Genomic DNA, 17,586 nt, shown 5'->3' on the forward strand with positions numbered 1-17,586 from the left:
GTTTCATGACATAGGTATAATCTCCAGTTTTATATGTGGAGAGTTTGGTTATACCAATGATACAATCAAACTGCTGAAGTGTCTACTATGCAACATACATTCTAGTAGGCACTTTGCTCATGTTCTCTCATCGATTCCATTGATTTCCTGAACAACAACCTCATCTTGGAGGTGAAGATGCAGAGGTAAAATAAACTTTCAGAATCTTACAGAGTTGGCAGAACCAGAACCAGAAATGATTGATTCTGAAGTTCTCACTTCACAAAGCAAATTTTATTATCAGAGGCTTGCATCTTTATAGGTAGAATTTCAATGTGATTTTTATCTTTAAATTAAGATTCAAGCATATTCTAATTATATCAAAAGAAAACTTTTAAAAGAATATAAGAGTAATATAGCAAATACCATTTCTGGAAATCATTCAAATGTAAGATTATTCTGGTTTGTCTAATTATCTCCATCTTGTTTCCCTTCACCCAAAACAAATAAACAAGCAAAAAAAAAAACCACTTTATGGGGCGCCTGGGTGGCTCAGTGGATTAAGCCGCTGCCTTCGGCTCAGGTCATGATCTCAGGGTCCTGGGATCGAGCCCCGCATCGGGCTCTTTGCTCAGCGGGAGCCTGCTTCTCTCTCTCTCTCTCTGCCTGACTCTCCGCCTACTTGTGATCTCTCTCTCTGTCAAATAAATAAATAAATAAAATCTTTAAAAAAAAAAAAAAAAAAAAAAAAACCACTTTAAATTTTAAGATTTAATGTCTGGTCATTTATAGGCATTACAGGGCACAGGCATAATTATCTAAAATAATTTATAATTGTTTTCATTGAGAACTCGTTCAATTACAAATACATACTAAATTGTAAGGAAAGGAAAATTATAAAATGTTCCAATTCCCTTCCCAGGGTAGTAGGGCTGACACACCAATTCTAAGGAATTTTTGACTTTTTAAAAAATTTTATTAACATATAATGTATTATTTCCTTCAGGGGTACAGGTCTGTGAATCATCAGTCTTACACAATTCACAGCACTCACCATAGCACATATCCTCCCCAATGTCCATAACCCAGCCACCCTATACCTACCCCCACACTCCCCAGCAACCCTCAGTTTGTTTCCTGAGATTAAGGAATTTTTGACTCTTTACAAATAATTTGTATAAGTGAAAGCTTAAAATCTTTCCAGAACTAGAAAGTTAAAATATAGTCATTTCTGTTATTAAAATTTCATGCTTAAAAGAACTAGTACAGTAAAAGCATTTTGGGATAATTTTAGTATTCTAATTATTATAATTTTATATAACCTCACATAATTATTATCTTGTAATTTAAATACATATTTTCCCAAGAAAAACACTTACTTGAGTTGCAGGTTGCATGATCATCTATATTGAAATGAAACTGCTTTTCTGAAAATAGAACAAAACATTAATATGCAAATAATGGTAGCTTTCCTACTCCCCAACCCCCAAATTTTAAGGAATCTGCTTTAGTCTCCTATTTGACTGAAAACTTCGAACTTTTTCTTCTATTTAGAACAGTGTGACTGTAGAAGAAATCAATAATCACTCCTAGCTTCTCACTTATGAAAGTACTCCTCATTTAAAAGAGGAAAACCTGAAACAGTTTCTGGCCTAATATCAAGGTAATTCTGGAAGCATCTGGCTAGAAAAATAAAACTGACAATAAAACTTAGCATATATAAAAGTCTCCCCAAAATTTCCCCTGTAAACATAATGTAAACTATAATGCAAACACCAACAGCACAACAACTGACACGGAAGTCAAGTATCTCTCATCTGATTTTTATAAAGAGATCATATAAATTCATCTGGACTCTGCAGAAATTCACAAGCTTAGCCATTAGCCTCTTCTGCCAGACAACAAGGTAGAAAAGACAGATATCAATTTTAACTATAAAACAATACTCAATGCCTTCCCATAATAAATTTTCATAAGCTGTTTTCTACATAAAATACTAAAGACAAAAAAAAAGAAACAGCAATTTTAACTCCAAAGTACTACTTTTGGAATCTATTGAAAAAAAAAATACAATTTTAATTAATTAGGTTAGTACAATTATTTAATGTAATTTTAGAGGGAAAAAAGGTGAAGAGCTTAAAAACACTCAGAATAAAAGAGACTATATAAAACCTAGGATTTTTTATTGCTTATGGCAGCATAATATACTAGTCTATTTTTTATTATAAACTACCATTAAAACATTATAAAAAAATTAAAATGGTCTATAATGCTGTCAATTTCCAAGAAAAAGTTATTTTCTCCTCTAAGTTTTGCCAAACATACCTCATGCACAGTATCAACTACACATACGACTTTCCTTTCAGGAACATTTCTTCTGGTACCAAAGTTGAACTTGAGCTAAATCTAACTGAAAAGTCTAATATTACATCACGTTTTCTTTGCGGGAAAGCAAAGGACAGCAGAATGTCCTTTTTGATGTCATTTTTCCTTCTCTCTACCATAGCAAAAGGCCAAAGTACAATTGAGCATTACTAATGAGCTTGTTATGCTTCCCACGAGCTAATTCAGTGGAGAATACATTTTCCTTTGGCATAAATAATTCTTTGTCCTCAACAAAGATCCACAGTAAGAAGCTTCCGAGACTATTTTTTAAAAATGCAGCAAAGAAGCTGCTCCCATTAAAATAAGGAGTCCCACATAATCAGACAAGAGCTTTAACAGTTGGAACTGCCAACCCAAAACAAAAGAAGGCCTAAATTATAAGGCGTCTGCAAATCAAGAACAGTGACACATTCACAAAGAAGCTATCACAAAAATGTTTCGTAGTTGCACTTTTAATGGAAAATCCAACAAAACTGGTTTTACGAAACAAATAAAGAATTTGTGCACAACCTTCAGTCACTTGAGCTTTAGCAGAACAGTCTTTTTTATACATATTTTTCAAAGCATTCTACTTGTGTAATACAAAGAACTACTCTTAGGATGATAAAAATATAACCACCTGTATTACCTTTAAAAAGAAATTTTCTAATAAATTGTACTCAAATAGGCAATAATGTAACTTCATATATGAAAAACTATCACATATACAAATACATGCTTTTATTGGAAAACTATAAACTGATGAGATTGTATCAGTGACTCAATTAATTAATGAGTACTCATCATGTTCCAGATCCTGAGAGCCAGTTATTGATATTTTCTAGTCATTTACTATTCTTTTTCTAAACCATTTTTGTGTCCTCAGGTATTTAATCCCAACAGTAGCATCTATTCTACAGTTACCCCTATCCCGAGTCTGCATCACAATCACAATTCTTACCTCCCATTCATTTTGTTACTACCTACCCTTCTATCTTTCCCTAAAAGTCTCAGTCTCTATTTTTCTCACATAAACCAAATATGATGAATCAGCAACACTTCATTTTTGGAGCTGCATTTTAATCAGCAAATTATTGCCTTTATTTTGTTTTGTTTTTGTCTTTCTCTCTTTTGGGAGGAGCCTATTTCAATTCTTTGACAACTTGAGGAAGTCTTTTCCCTTAGATTTGGGCAAGAAGATCTCTGATTTGACCAAACTATACTGTAACCCTGCTGGGAATCATTCACAAGACCAGGATTGGAGATCTTAAAGGAAGAGAACTAAACTTTTACAGTCTGAGGAAATCAGAAACACAAAAGGCACTCACTCATCCACCTGAAACCTGAACAGAATTTGGGCCTAACCTACTCATCTTAGAAACAGGTTCAGTCATGAGGTCCTCAAGATCATTTATGGTTAGCCTCTTCATACCAATTTAACTTAAAATCATGATGGCAGAAAATGCCAACCTGTTGAACAGATCCTTCTTCCCACAGCTGTAGGCTTTGAAACTGAGTACATTTTTATCCCCCACCCACATTGTAAGATATGATGGGAGGTAATAAGGTGGAATAGTACATTCCTGGTACAAATGGGGGAGGGGGAGTTTGGGAAAAAAATGACGAAAAAGCAAAGAAACAAGGTAAGTTTTTTCAGGAAAAAAATGACATTAACTGCCACCATACCACATTTAGCACTCAGACACCAGATTACTGCCAAAATACATAAACTTTAGGGATACGATAAATGCCAAAATTGGGATAGTGGGATAATGCTTACTGTTGAGGAGTGGGAGAAAGATGAGACTGGGAAGAAATGCTCAGAAGCTTTTCAAATGCACTGGTAAGATTTTATTTCAAGATAAATGTTGAGAACACAGGGGTTATTATACTAGTCTGTATGCCTTTCTGTATGTAAAAAACCATTTCATCATTTTTTAATGCTTCATTTAGAAAAATAACTGCAGAGGATATCTGGATTTTTTTCAGGGTCGGGGGGTGGGGGACTTTCTTAGCTTTAAAGTTTGGGCTGAATATTTCCTAATTGCCTAATAGGGAAAATAGAAATGCTACAGTCATACCAAAGATATTTCATTTTTTAAAATATGCACTAAAATAACACATCATAAAAGCACCAGCTCTGGTAGTAGAAAGTAGCAGATACAACTGGTTTGAATTCCAGGTCCAGCACATTAGCTATATGACCTTGGGGTGCTTAACTTTTCTGATTCTCAGTGTTCTCATCTGTAAAATGGGATACCACCACCTCCTCCACATGGTTATTCTAACAAATGAGATGACACACATGAAGTACCTGACACATAACTACCACTTAACAAATGAGTTGATATGATTAATATTTTGACGAGACATGATTATAGTTCATTTAATATAACTTATCAAATTAAAAAGAGATAAGGCCAGTAATACCTAGAAATCATTAAACATAATATGGGAAGCTTCTTTTACTAATAAATAAATATAGTTATAAGTGAAAGCAAAAGCTTTAAAATAGCCAGGTCATCATGGGGAGGATACTCAGATATGAATCCGTGACTCACAGTTCTCTTTGCTAGAATACAAGTCTTCAGGAACTTATCTAACATCAACCCTTTGCTCCATTCAGTCTGTCTGCTCCTTGTCCTCCCTCAGATTTGTTCACTTCTGTGGCTACATCACTGTTCAGTCTGGATGCTTTTCCATGGGGTGAACACTCGTGCATTGATTCAACAAGCATTTACTCTTCCTCTTTAATGAACTAGGACCACAACCAAGAGACACAGTAATGAACGTAACAGACATGTGACTACTCTTATGGAACTAATACACCAGTTGGGAAATTTTTAAAAAGCAACCACACAAATGAATACACAGAGTTAAATCTTGACCATTTTACTTTGAAGGAAAGAACGGGGGAAGGAAACAGCAGGGCCTACCTGAGACTTAGATCGAATGCTTAGAAATGGTTTAGCTGAAGGGAAAACATGAATTTGAAGAACGGTAGGAGTTAGGGAATGAGAGGAAGAGAATAATTTTTGCGAAGACTGAGGAGAGAACGTGGCATATTCCTAGAACCGAAAGAAGCAGGCATGGCTGCAGCAAGAACAAAGTGTGGCTTGGAAGGGGACTGAAAAGTTAGGCAGCAGCCCCATCCCACTAGGCCTCCTGAAGATACTAGATTTTATTCTAGATGCAGTGAGAAGCCATGGGAGAGCTTTAACCAAGGGAGAGACAATCTAATTCCGAGTTTCAAAAGAGCTCTTTGAGGGGGAGAGTGGAAGACGGCAGTGAAATAGTGATGGGTTTAACAGAGAAAGGGGAAAAGAAACAGAAAGGGGAGTGGCTAGAGATGTGGGGAAAAGAACCAGGGGAAACAATGAAAGGAGGAGACATGGAGAGGATAGAAACAGTGAGACCAGATAGGAAATGGGAGCACACAGGTAAAGAGATGGAGAGGAGCCTGGCAGAGGAAGAGTTAGAAAATCTGCAGGACTGCAGTAGTTCGGTGACAGTGAGTGAGCTAAAACAGCAACATTATCTCCACTTTCGAGAAGCGGATGGAGTTGATATCCACTTTAGTCAGAACCAAGACCTGATAATGGTTAGAGACGAGGAGTGGAAGGGCAGAGTGAAAGGTCAAAAGTGACTCCCAGGTTTCTGGCTTAAGCAATTGAGCAAATACATAGTGGGAGCTTTTATTGAGGTGAGGATGATAAGAGTGTGAACAAATCGAGGCAGGGAACACAATACAGACAGGTCAAAAGCACTGTGCTTTGATCATGTTTAATTTGAAAAGACTTTAAAGACATTCTAGTGGAAGTGTTTGTCTGGCAGATGGTAATACTAATCTAGAGCCGAGAAGAAAGTTTAAGAGAAGGTAGAAATTGTCAGAAAATACTTGGGAGGTAAAGCTATTAAGAAGAATGAGATAATTCTTCTGTCTTGAGAAAGAAATGAAGAAAGCAGTAATAAGGGCCTAAGCACAAGAGAAAAAACAGAAAATCCAATATTAGTCCTGAGAAGGAGTTAGCATAGGAGATAGAGAAAGAACAGTTGAAAAGATTCTTCATCATCTTAACTAACCCAGGCTTATAATTTGTTTAACCTCCTCCCAGTAGCCCTTCCTGACTGGCCTGAATTACTTCTGATTCTATCTTTAGCTCTTGAATTTACACAGCATTTCCCCAATATCTTGCCTTTACATTGCTTCATATCATTTTGTGTTATTTCTGTGCATTGCTTTGCCAACTGTATTGTAAGTTCCTAGACTGCTGCTAGCAGTATTGAAAGAGTATTTAAGCCTAAAGTTTAGGAAACATTTTTGGTAAATCTCTAGGGAAAATTGGGTTGTCTCTCTTCTCCACAGTGTTTCTGCTATGGAACAAAATGTGACAGCAGCTTGGAACCAGCTAAATCATAGACAAGTATCTACTGGGAGACCTTTTTTTTTTTTTTTTTAAATTTTTGGTATTCTTTATTATTTTCATGTGACATGAACTGATAAATTATTTTGCCTCTCAGCCAGCATTTCCAAGGTGGAATATGTACAATGGTTACTAGTCAAAGTACCAGCAGGCCAACTGAGATGCCTGATAACCAAAGGAATCACTAAGGAAAAAAAAAAAAAAAAAAAAAGAATGGTGTATAGGCAGAGGGTCCAAGTGAAAAGCATAGAATAGCTGTGACAAGGGGCATGAATTCTGGAAGCAATGAGCTACTCAGGAACTTGTGTGTCTCAGTGAACAAGTACACTTTTATCCCATCTTTAATGAACTCCATTTGTGGTAGACAGAATAATGGTTCCCCAAAATGTTTACATCCTAATCCCCAGAACCTGTGAATACACTACTTTGTGGGCAAAATGGGCACTGCAGATTGAGTAAATTAAAGACTTTGAGATGAGTGATTATCTTGGTAGGTCAAACAAAATCACAAGAGTCTATGTAAGGGGAATGCCATGGCCAAAATTCCTGATGATCATAGATGCAAAAATGCTCAACAAAATATTAGCAAACTGAATTCAACAACACATTAAAGAGATCATATACCATGATCAAGTGGGATTTATTCAGGAATGCAAGGATGGTTCAAACCACAAAGCATTCAACATGATATACCATGTTAACAAAATAAAAAACAAATGATCAGCTCAATAGATATAGAAATAAGATTTAACAAAATTCAACACCAATTTATGAGACAGATTCTCAACAGAGCTGTTACAGATGGAACATAATTTAACATAATAAGGGCCATATATGACAACCTCACAGCTAATATCATGTGGTCAAAAGCTGAATAGCTTTCCTCTAAGATCAAGAACAAGAAATGGATGCCGACTCTCACTACTTTTATGCAACATAGTATTTGGCAGTCATGGTCAAACAATTAGACAAGAAAAAGAAAAGTATCCAAATTGGAAAGGAAGAAGTAAAACTGTCATTATTTATACATTACATGATATTATGTATAAAACATCCTAAATATGAAAAGATATTCCATGCTCTTCAACTGGAAGAATCAATTAAAATGTCCATATTACCCAAAGCAATCTACATATTCAGTGCAATCTCTCTCAAGATTCCAATGGCATTTTTCACAGAAACACAGCAGAACAATCCTAAAATTTATATGCTTGCTCATTCTCTGTCTCTGTCTCTCTCTCTCTCTCAAAAAATAAATAAAATCTTTAAAAAACACACAGCATGGTACTGGCATGAAAATATATAAATCAATGGAAAAAATTAAGAGAATCCAGAAATAAACCCACACATTTATGATCAATGTATAACAAAGGAGCCTAAAATATGTTATAGCAAATAGACAGTCTCTTCAATAAATGCATTGGGAAAACTGAATGAATGAATGAATGAAACTGGACCATCATCTTATACCACACACAAAAATTAACTCAAAATGGATTAAAGACTTGAATTTGAATGTGAGACCTGAAACCATAAAACTCTTAGAAGAAAACATGGGTGATAAGCTCCTTGATATCAGTCTTAGAGATGATTTTTTGGATCAAACTCCCAAGGCAAAGGCAACAAAAGCCAAAATAAATAAGTGGGACTACACAAACTAAAAAGCTGATGCACAAGAAAGTAAACCATCAACAAATGAAAAGGAACCAACCGAATGGGAGAAAATATTTGCATATCTTATGTGATAAGGAGTTAATATCCAGCTCAACTCAGTAGCAAAACAATCTGTCTAAAACTGGACCAAGAACTGAGGGTTGCTGAGGCCTGTGGGGTGGGAAGGATAGGGTGGGTGGGTTATGGACATTGGGGAGGATATGTGCTATGGTGAGTGCTGTGAATTGTGTAAGACTGATGATTCACAGATCTGTACCCTCGAAGCAAAGAATACATTATATGTTAATTTAAAAAATGGACAGAGGACCTGAATAGATATTTGTCCATAGTAGACATACAGATGGCCACAGACACATGGAAAGACACTCAAAATCATTAATCATCAAGGAATGCAAATCAAAACTACAATGAGGTATCACCTTACACCTGTCAGAATGACTTACTAAAAAGCCAAGAAATAACAAGTGTTGGTGAGGATGTAGAGAAAAGGGAAACCTCCTGCACTCTTAGTGGAATGCAAATTTATGCAGCCACTATGAAAAACAGTATGAAGGTTCCTCAAAAAATGAAAACAAGAACTATTATGTGATCCAACAATTCCACTTCTGGGTATTTATTCAAAGAAAATCAAAACACTGATTTGAAAAGCTATATGCATCCACAAGTTCACTACAGCATTGTTTACAATAGCCAAGATACAGAAACAACCTAAGTGTCCAATGACAGATAAATGGATAAAGAGGTGGTGTATGGATACAATGGAATATTACTCAGCCATAAAAACGAATGAAATCTTGCCATTTGTGACAATATAGAAGGACTTAAGGGCATTACGCTAAGTGAAATAAGTCAGATAGGGAAAGACAAATACCATATGATCTCACTTATATGTGGGATCTAAACAAACAAACCAACCAAGCTGATAGATAAAGAGAACAGATTGGTGGTTGCCAGAGGTAGGAATTAAGGGGGTGGGCAAAATGGGTGAAGGGGTTCAAAGGGTACAAACCTACAGTTTATAAATCATGGGGATGTGATGTATAGCATGGTGACTGTAGTTTATAATACTGTATTACACATTTGAAAGCTGCTAAGAGAGTAGATCTTAAAGGTCCCCATCACAAGAAAAAAAATTATAACTATGTATGGGGATGGATGCTAGCTAGATTTTTCATTGTGATCATTTTGCAATATATACAAATATCAAGCATGTATGTTGTACATCTGAAACTAATATGTGACATGTCAACTGTATCTCAATAAAAATACATTTTTTAAAAAGAGGGATGAAGAAAAGTCAAAGAAGCAGAGAAACAGATTTGAGATGGAAGGTGGAGACAAGGAACACAGGTGCTCTCCACAGCTGGAGAGGGGAAAGAAATGGGACTTCCCCCTGGAGCCTCCAGAAAGAAGGAAGCCCTAATAACATCTTTTTTTTTTTTTTTTAAGCTCATTTCATATTTGTGACCTCCTAAACCATAAGATAACAAATTTGTGTTGTTTGCAACCACTACAGTTGTGGTAATTTGTTCCAGCAATAATAGGAAAGTAATAGTAGAGAAAGGAAGCTATGCCCAGAGGGTCAAGATATTTGGCCCCAAGAAAGCAATATGCACCCAGAACATGACTGGAAGATATAGTGATCCAACATACTGAAGCAGTGAGAAAAATGACACCAGTCTGTATAGTATGCTAAAAGATAAATAAAAACCAACCAAACAAACAAACAAAAATGCAAAATTTATAGGTAAAACCCATTGTGCTATGTGCTCTCTAGCATCATCTCATCATCATCATCATCATCATCACTACCATCAAATGGCCCTGCGTTTGTATAACTGAGATTATTTATTCATTTCCTCATTTACATATTTACAAAGGCTTCCTATGTTTACTATTTCAGGGAATAGCACCAACAGTCACCAAGTTAAATAGATCATCCATGATTCCTTCCTCTCCCACACCTTCACAGAGTCCTTGCATTTGTCAGTTAAAATAGTGACCACATCTTTGTTGCTTCTACCTCTAAATTTCCTCTTCAGTATCTATGGCCACGCCTCTAGTTCAAGTCATCATCACCCCTCTCTCTAGGTTTACTGAAACAGCTTCCAAACAGTCACCCTCTCCCAGCTTTGCAAGCCTCCAACCTATTCTTCATGTGCTGCAGCCAGATTGATCCTTCAGAAACCCTTATTTGAGGATACCTTTCTCCTTCCCTACTTAAAGCACTTAATGACCCTCCAATGCCTTCAGGATAAAGCCCCAACTCCTCAACAAAGCTAACAAAGCCTGATAAATCCCCTCTAGCCTCTTTTCTAGACCCTCACACTCCAGCCATATTGAACTTCTTTTAGACCCTTCAAGCATGCTCCCTCATCTCTGGGACTTTGCGTGATGATCTATCTACATGCAACAATCTTCCTCCTCCTTTCTTCCAGACTCATTCCTACCTATTTCAGATTCAATTCATCTATTTAAAAAAATTAAAAAAAAAAAAAAAAAAACCTCCCAAACTACTCCCTAATTTAGGTTACACAGCAATATATGCTTTTATTTTACTCTATACTTTCTAAAATAAGACCCTTAACATTCTCTACTTCTTCTACTACTGTGTAGAAATTAGTGCTAAAATTAGTACCAGAATTACTCCTAAATACAGTAAATGTTACATTTATCACTAAAGAGAATATGAAACAATAATGAAGTAAATCTGTGGTATACTCATTAAAGGAAAATGCAGCTTCCAAAGCAGATAAAAAGATTTTTCAAGAGAAAGAAATAAGATTCTTACAGCTTCATAAAAACATCACATGTTATTTGCAAAATTATAAAGACTATTCATTTGTGGGGAGTCTTTGCTTTTCTATTTGAAATTTTCCTTTTGCAATATTTCATAGAGATTCTACCTAAATAACTTAATTTTATGTTCAATAGAACTATTCATTTATCAAAAAACTTTTAAAGAACTTAAAACATTTTGCCTTTATATATGATAAACTAAAAGACTCTACGGAAAACATACCCATACACAAACACTAATATAAAGAAATATAAAAACAATATAAAGTATCTATTAACAAGAAACTGCTCAAATAAGTCGTCATACTTTCATTCAGTGGATTTATTCAGCCACTTGAAAAAATAATAGCTATATCTACTGATATGAAAAGATGTTATGTGACCAAAAGCAACCTGTAGAACAGCATGCATAATTATATTATTGGGATCACAATGTTTTCTAAATTGGGGGAGGGAGGGTATAAAATAAAAAAAAACTTCTGAACACAGTCAAACAAGTTTTTCAACAGCCAATTTTATTTTTAGGATCCAAAATTGTAACATGTCACCCATCAGAGGGGAAAAAAAGTCATTATGTTTGAAACTACATAAAGTGAGCTCTTCAACCATAGTTAACTGTATACTGTTACAGAAAAGTATATGTTGTGTGATAGTGGACAGAAATTTCCATCAGTCAGCACTTCAGCAATATCTACCATATGACTAATGGTCATAGTACTATAAATTCCTAAGATGCTTTCAACAGCAAAGATGAAACTAATGTTTAGTGCATATGCTACATTTTATTACATCCTAGTTCTTTAGAAATTAGTAATTTATTGATAAGATAAATGGCAACTTTCTGTTAAAACAACCTAGTATGTAACAATGTAATAACATTTGTATTTTTAGAAGGAGAAACACTAAAGAAATACAAATGCAATGACTGCCTTATTGTGTAAACATGCCTTCGGAGGCATTTCTTTATGGCAGTTCAATTTTGATTAAAAATTGTGAAACTGGAAGTGAGATAAACTTACTGACAGACTCAAATTTCCTATTCTCTCAAATTCTATGTACATGACATGATTCTTTAGGTATGTAAAGGTGTATCTGATATCAAAGTATAGAAGGCAATAGGTAATAAGGAAATAAAACACATAAACACAGATATACACGGACATGTTACTGAAAGTAAACTATAACAATACATATTAACCTTAATCCTTTACTTCCCTCCTCAATAGTTGGCTTGAGAAAAATTATTGAAATAACTGAACTTTCTTAACTCCAAACTTGAGATTTACAGGGGGTTGGAGAGGGGATAATAGAAGAGTGCTGCATAGTAAAAATAGAGTGAATACACCAAAGCTAAATACAAATTAGGAAACATTACTTCTGAACTGGTGAATTCTCCAAACACCATTAGACTCATTTAGTTTTTAGTAATAGCATGTATGTTGCTGACATTCTTCTCTTATCACACACTTTGATCTACTATCACAAATTATTTACTATTTTTTTATTATGAAGTATTCAAAAATAAAACTATACATGGCAGAAATGAACTGTGCTATACAAACAACTCTGTGCAGAGAAGTTATGTAACACTAGGAATATAAATGAAGGGCAGTGTGACACACACAAAAAACGGGGTGGACTGAATTCTGAGTGGACTCAGTAGGTTATTTACTTTCTCTGAGCTTAAGTTTCCTCACCTATAACGTGCAGATTACACCAACTACATTACAGGATTACTAAGAGGTTTAACATTAATATAAGTAAAGCACCTAAAACACTTACCTGCACCATCTAGGTAATAATGTGTTTGATATATACTATTTTTAGTGCTTACAGGTATTAAATTAATCAATGAATAAGAACTCATCACTATCTTTACCACTACCTTTACCTGCCTCTCAGTCCTTTGGGTGTAGCTTGAAACTTAATCCAAATTAAACAGCAAGAAATAATAATAGCTATATCTCAGGCACTGTACTAAACCATTTACGTGGATTATTTATTTCATTTAATCCTCATGACAATCCTCCCATCAATAAGGCAGGAATTATTGTTAACTTTTTTTTTTTACAGATTAGGAAATTTAGGCTTAGAAAGATTAAAAAATTTGCCTAAGGCCATACCCCTGGTAAACCTGATTTCAGAACCTGCATGCTTAGCAACTTTGCCATGTTAAAAAGAAATATTACTTTTAATTCAACAATGTCAAAATAGCAGACACCTACTATCCAAAGCTGTTAAGGAATTTTTGAAACAGATGAATCAGACAACTTGTATCAGAATATATGCTAGAAGATTCTCATCAGTTTCCACTTTTTCATTCAAATCCAACCCAATCTCCTCCCAAAGAAAATCTGAGGTGGCTAGAATTCCAATTCCTAATAATTTAAATCCCAAGAAATGTTATCACATAGCAGCTCACCAACTGCTTATCTGCTGATAAAGTAGTTGTCAGCGCTCTTCACTCGAGCAAAACAAAACCCAAAGTGTGACTTGGACTGTGCCTGCAAAAAACCATCTCTTCACTTAAGGACTGGATCAGCAACTCCGCCATGCATACCACAGCACTCTTAAATCCGTAAAATTCAACTTGAAAAGATTAGTTAGGAACCAGGAGTGACTGCATCAGGAAGGACACCTTCCAAGAGCTTCCCCAGATTTCCAGGGCAATCTACAAGCCTTCCCTTCCTTTTACCCCACAAGGCAGCCCTCCAAACTAAGGGATGCAGCTGGGAAAGCAAAGCCCTGCCCGGACTGGAGAGAACAAATAGGGAAGAGGCTGTAAACTTTGCCAGAGGAGAAAATGAACGTCTGTGTCGTTCTCTTTCCAAGGTCTATGACTTTATTAATTCTTCCAAAAGGTGGTGTTGAGGAATCAAGTGACCCTATATGCGCCGGGCGCTTGCGGAGAAGGGTGCCCCTGGAGACCTTCAACTAGCTTCAGGTTCTGATCTCCCTCTCGTTTTCTAAAGCAGACCAATAGCGGCTTGACACCTCTTCCCCAGCCTACAACGTCTGCACCTGCTGCCCCCCCTCCCCTCCCCTGCACACCTGTTGCCCCTCTAGCCGCACCAAGGTGGGCAAGACGGGGCAGGCAAAACGTCACCTTGACAGCCCCAGGGACCAATCAGAGGACGCGGCTTCCGCGGCGGGCCAATCGCAGAGCGTCTTGGATTCCGGGGAGAGATCCCACCAAACCCGCGCTTCGACTCGGCGGAGCGCCGAGGGTCCTCGAGCCCGCAGACTGAGGCGCGACAGCCCCAGTAAGGCGAGGAAAGGCTCGCGAGGAAAAGAGAAAGCAAACATGGAAGTACTCACGCGCCCAGGCGCGGGATGGTCACTTCTCCCTGCGGGGTGACATCTCGGTTCAATCTGTGCGAAGCCGGCACGCCCCTGACCAACCGCCGCCGCCTCCGCCTCCGCCTGGGTCTCCGGTCTCGCCGCGGTTCGCCGCCTGTTTCGAAAGGACCAATCAGAAGGCGGAGGGAGGGCGTGGCTGGAGGCCCCGCCCCAGGCCGCAGGGAGCACGCGACCCGCGCGCGCGCGCCTCAGTCAGCCGGGGCGCCCCGCCTTCCACCCCTTGGAGCCTTCCAAGTCTAGTGGCCAACCCCGCTTTTCATGGAAAAGGGAAGTGGCTTGGTCTCGAAGCAGGTTCCCCCCCATCTGGCATCCCGGCGACATCAACAGCCCCGAAATTTGTCCCGATGGGCAGAAGAGGTGAATCAACCTCGCTTGTAAACATCCTGGAGAGCTGCCGGGTAGAGTACAAGGGTGTTGCCGGGTCGTACCCAGATCCCTTAAGAGCCCCTCCCAGCTGTAAACCGCTGGAGATCCGGCTGCAATGCGGGCGCCACGGTTTCCGGAGACAAACTGTCACCCATAGGAATAGGAGTCCTAAGCAGAAACCTTCCCGAGAGAGAGGTCCCTCCCGCTGTGAGGTTCGGTGTTGAAAGATGGAGAGCTCCCGGCCACAACTGGAAGCAAACAGGATGTTGGCTCTTACTTCAGGAAACCCAAGAGACGGGGGCGGGGGGGGGGGGGTAAAAAAATTCACCTCATCACAATGAGGGATGCTTACTAGCTCGGAGGGTTGAAATCGAGCAGAGACTGGACTTCAGTGTAGCAATAAAAAAAGGTCTGATAACTGCAACTGTAATGTGACTTGTTAATAGTTGGGTGGGGGGGAGGGGTCAGTAGTCAAAAGCCTGGAGGCCCAGACCCTTCCCTTCTAGTTCGATTTGGTCAGATCATGTCCCTTCTCTAGCCCTCAGTTTCCCATCTGTAAAATGAGAGCGTTGATGTGGAGTGATGTTCTCTCTCTCTAGAATTTCTTCTTTCCTTCACTCATCAAAATCAATGAGAATGGGGAGCCTGAGTGGCTCAGTCCTTAAGCGTCTGCCTTTGACTCAGGTCATGATCCCCAGGTCCTGGGATCAAGCCACGTGACGGGGTCCCTGTTCAGTGGGGAGACTCCTCCCTCTTCCTCTGCCTGTTGTTCCCCCTACTTGTGCTGGTTCTATCAAATAAATAAAATCTTAAAAAAAAAAAAATGAGATTCTGCTGCTGCATTGCTGAGGAGACTAAAATGAAGAAGACAATGCCGCCCTTTAAAGTGCTGAGTACCTTGGTAAAGGTTTAATGGGGTCTGCAAAGAAGGGAACACCTAACAGTCTTGGAAGGTGATGGTCAGAGGTTTGAAAGGTGCTGAGTTTTTGAAGGATGGTTAGGAATCTTGCAAAAGCAAGGATAATTGGGAATAAGGAGCGCTTTCCAGGCAAAGAACACATGGTTCCAGAGATGTGAGAGCACCTGGAATGTCCTGGGAATAGTAGTTCTTGAAAGACTGAAGACTGGAGATTGGGAGGTAGATCAAGCTGAAAGAGTAGGCACAGATGAAAGGTCTGGTAGGTGCTGAGGAGTTCAGAATTTTTCTTGCAGTTATTTGGGATTGGTTATCAAAAGGGAATGATATGATGGTGTGTTTTAGAAAAAAAAAATTTTTCAAGGATTTTTGAAGAATAGAGTGAGATTGGCAACAATTCCAAAAACTAGAAGTTAAGAATTATCTAAACTAAATTCAAAATGGATGGAGAGGACCTGAGAAGCTGACTTATCTGGACTTAGTAATCATGTGATAATTGTGCCAATCTAAGGAACACAAGGAAAACAACCATCGGAAAAGAAAACTGCACTTTGGTTTGGGGTGTATTCAGATTGAAGTGCGAGAGGAACATGCAGGTAGAGGGGCTCAGAGGGGTTTAATTGGTTGGTGCAGGAGATACAGATTTGAGAAGTTAATTCAACAAATATTACTGAGTACGTGCCCCACACCAGACTCTATCCTAGCACAAAGGGTCCTGTTCTCACAGAGTTGACATTCTGGGGTAGATAAGAGGGTCATCCAAAACTGGACATATTCAGGTAATTGAACCTAAAGCCCTATAGTGGGCCTTCCTTTTTTACTGCAGTTGATCCCAGAAGCCTTTGGTGCCCCTGGCTACAATAAATCAATTTTTACCTATTGTTCAAATAAATATATGTTTTATAGTGTTTCTGTTTAAAACTGAGGACAATTTATCATATTACTTCATATAGACAAATTTCAAAGTGGAGTTGTAGCTTTAAATTGGGCTTTACCTAATATCAAAATCTGCACACTTCTCTACAGAAATTTAAGAGTTGTTAGTTAACTATTTTTTCTTACATGCATACTGTGTGCCTAAACATTTGAATACCACTTATTAAAAATTGAAAGATGCTATACTTATATACATATATAAACTCTCTCTCTCTCTCTCTCTCTCTCTCTCACACACACACACACACACACACACGCACACACACACCCCACCTAATATTTCTGAACTATTTACTGAAACTTTGACTGAAAGGCATTTTATGCTTGCTTTCTTTTTATTCTCATTGTTTGTGTAGTTTGTCTTGGTAACTTCTGTACCTTATAAAGATACAAGACAGGAGGAAAATGAATCTGCAACCAAAAAGTCCAAGCAAATCACTTTTCTTTAAGTCAATATCCCTCACTGGTTAAATGTGTACATTGGGTGAGGAGTTCCTTCTAAATTATTTGATTCTTATTGATTTTCCCTTATGTATTATAAATAAGAAAGTTCTCTTATGCTTTCTTAACCTCATTTTTACATTAGTTCCTGGTTAGTACCCCACTCCTTAAGTGCACTCACCATCTTACCTATCTTGATTTTAACACTACAATTAGTAATTGAGGGTTCCACCTAATGAGGTGAAATCTACTTTCATGTGTAGGTTTTCTAATTGGTGGTTAGGTTAATAGCTATATTTTAGAGGTTCTTACTTTACTTGAAATTGC

At 37.7% G+C, this 17,586-nt stretch overlaps 1 protein-coding gene across 5 annotated transcripts in view; it reads right to left on the bottom strand.

Moving 5' to 3' along the window:
* The window catches only part of GAS2L3 (growth arrest specific 2 like 3), a 40,520-nt gene extending 25,277 nt beyond the window's left edge, over positions 1–15,243 (bottom strand). The window contains exons 1-2 of one of the 5 annotated variants that reach the window (XM_059402267.1): positions 15,029–15,243; positions 14,559–14,694 (exon numbers count right to left, since the gene is read on the bottom strand). Coding sequence is in view for 3 of the 5 variants with exons in the window: in XM_059402264.1 (XP_059258247.1) it covers positions 1,359–1,382 (24 nt within the window). In the remaining 2 variants the exon portion in view is untranslated. Of the gene's footprint in view, positions 1–1,358; positions 1,407–2,304; positions 2,543–14,346; positions 14,487–14,558; positions 14,695–14,967 lie in introns of those variants that run through there. The other 4 variants (XM_059402268.1, XM_059402264.1, XM_059402266.1 and 1 more) reach the window with 4 other exon arrangements.
* Positions 15,244–17,586: the final 2,343 nt, after the last annotated feature.

This window comes from Mustela nigripes, chromosome 6, assembly GCF_022355385.1.
Source record: "Mustela nigripes isolate SB6536 chromosome 6, MUSNIG.SB6536, whole genome shotgun sequence".
NCBI classification, from domain to species: Eukaryota; Metazoa; Chordata; class Mammalia; order Carnivora; family Mustelidae; genus Mustela; species Mustela nigripes.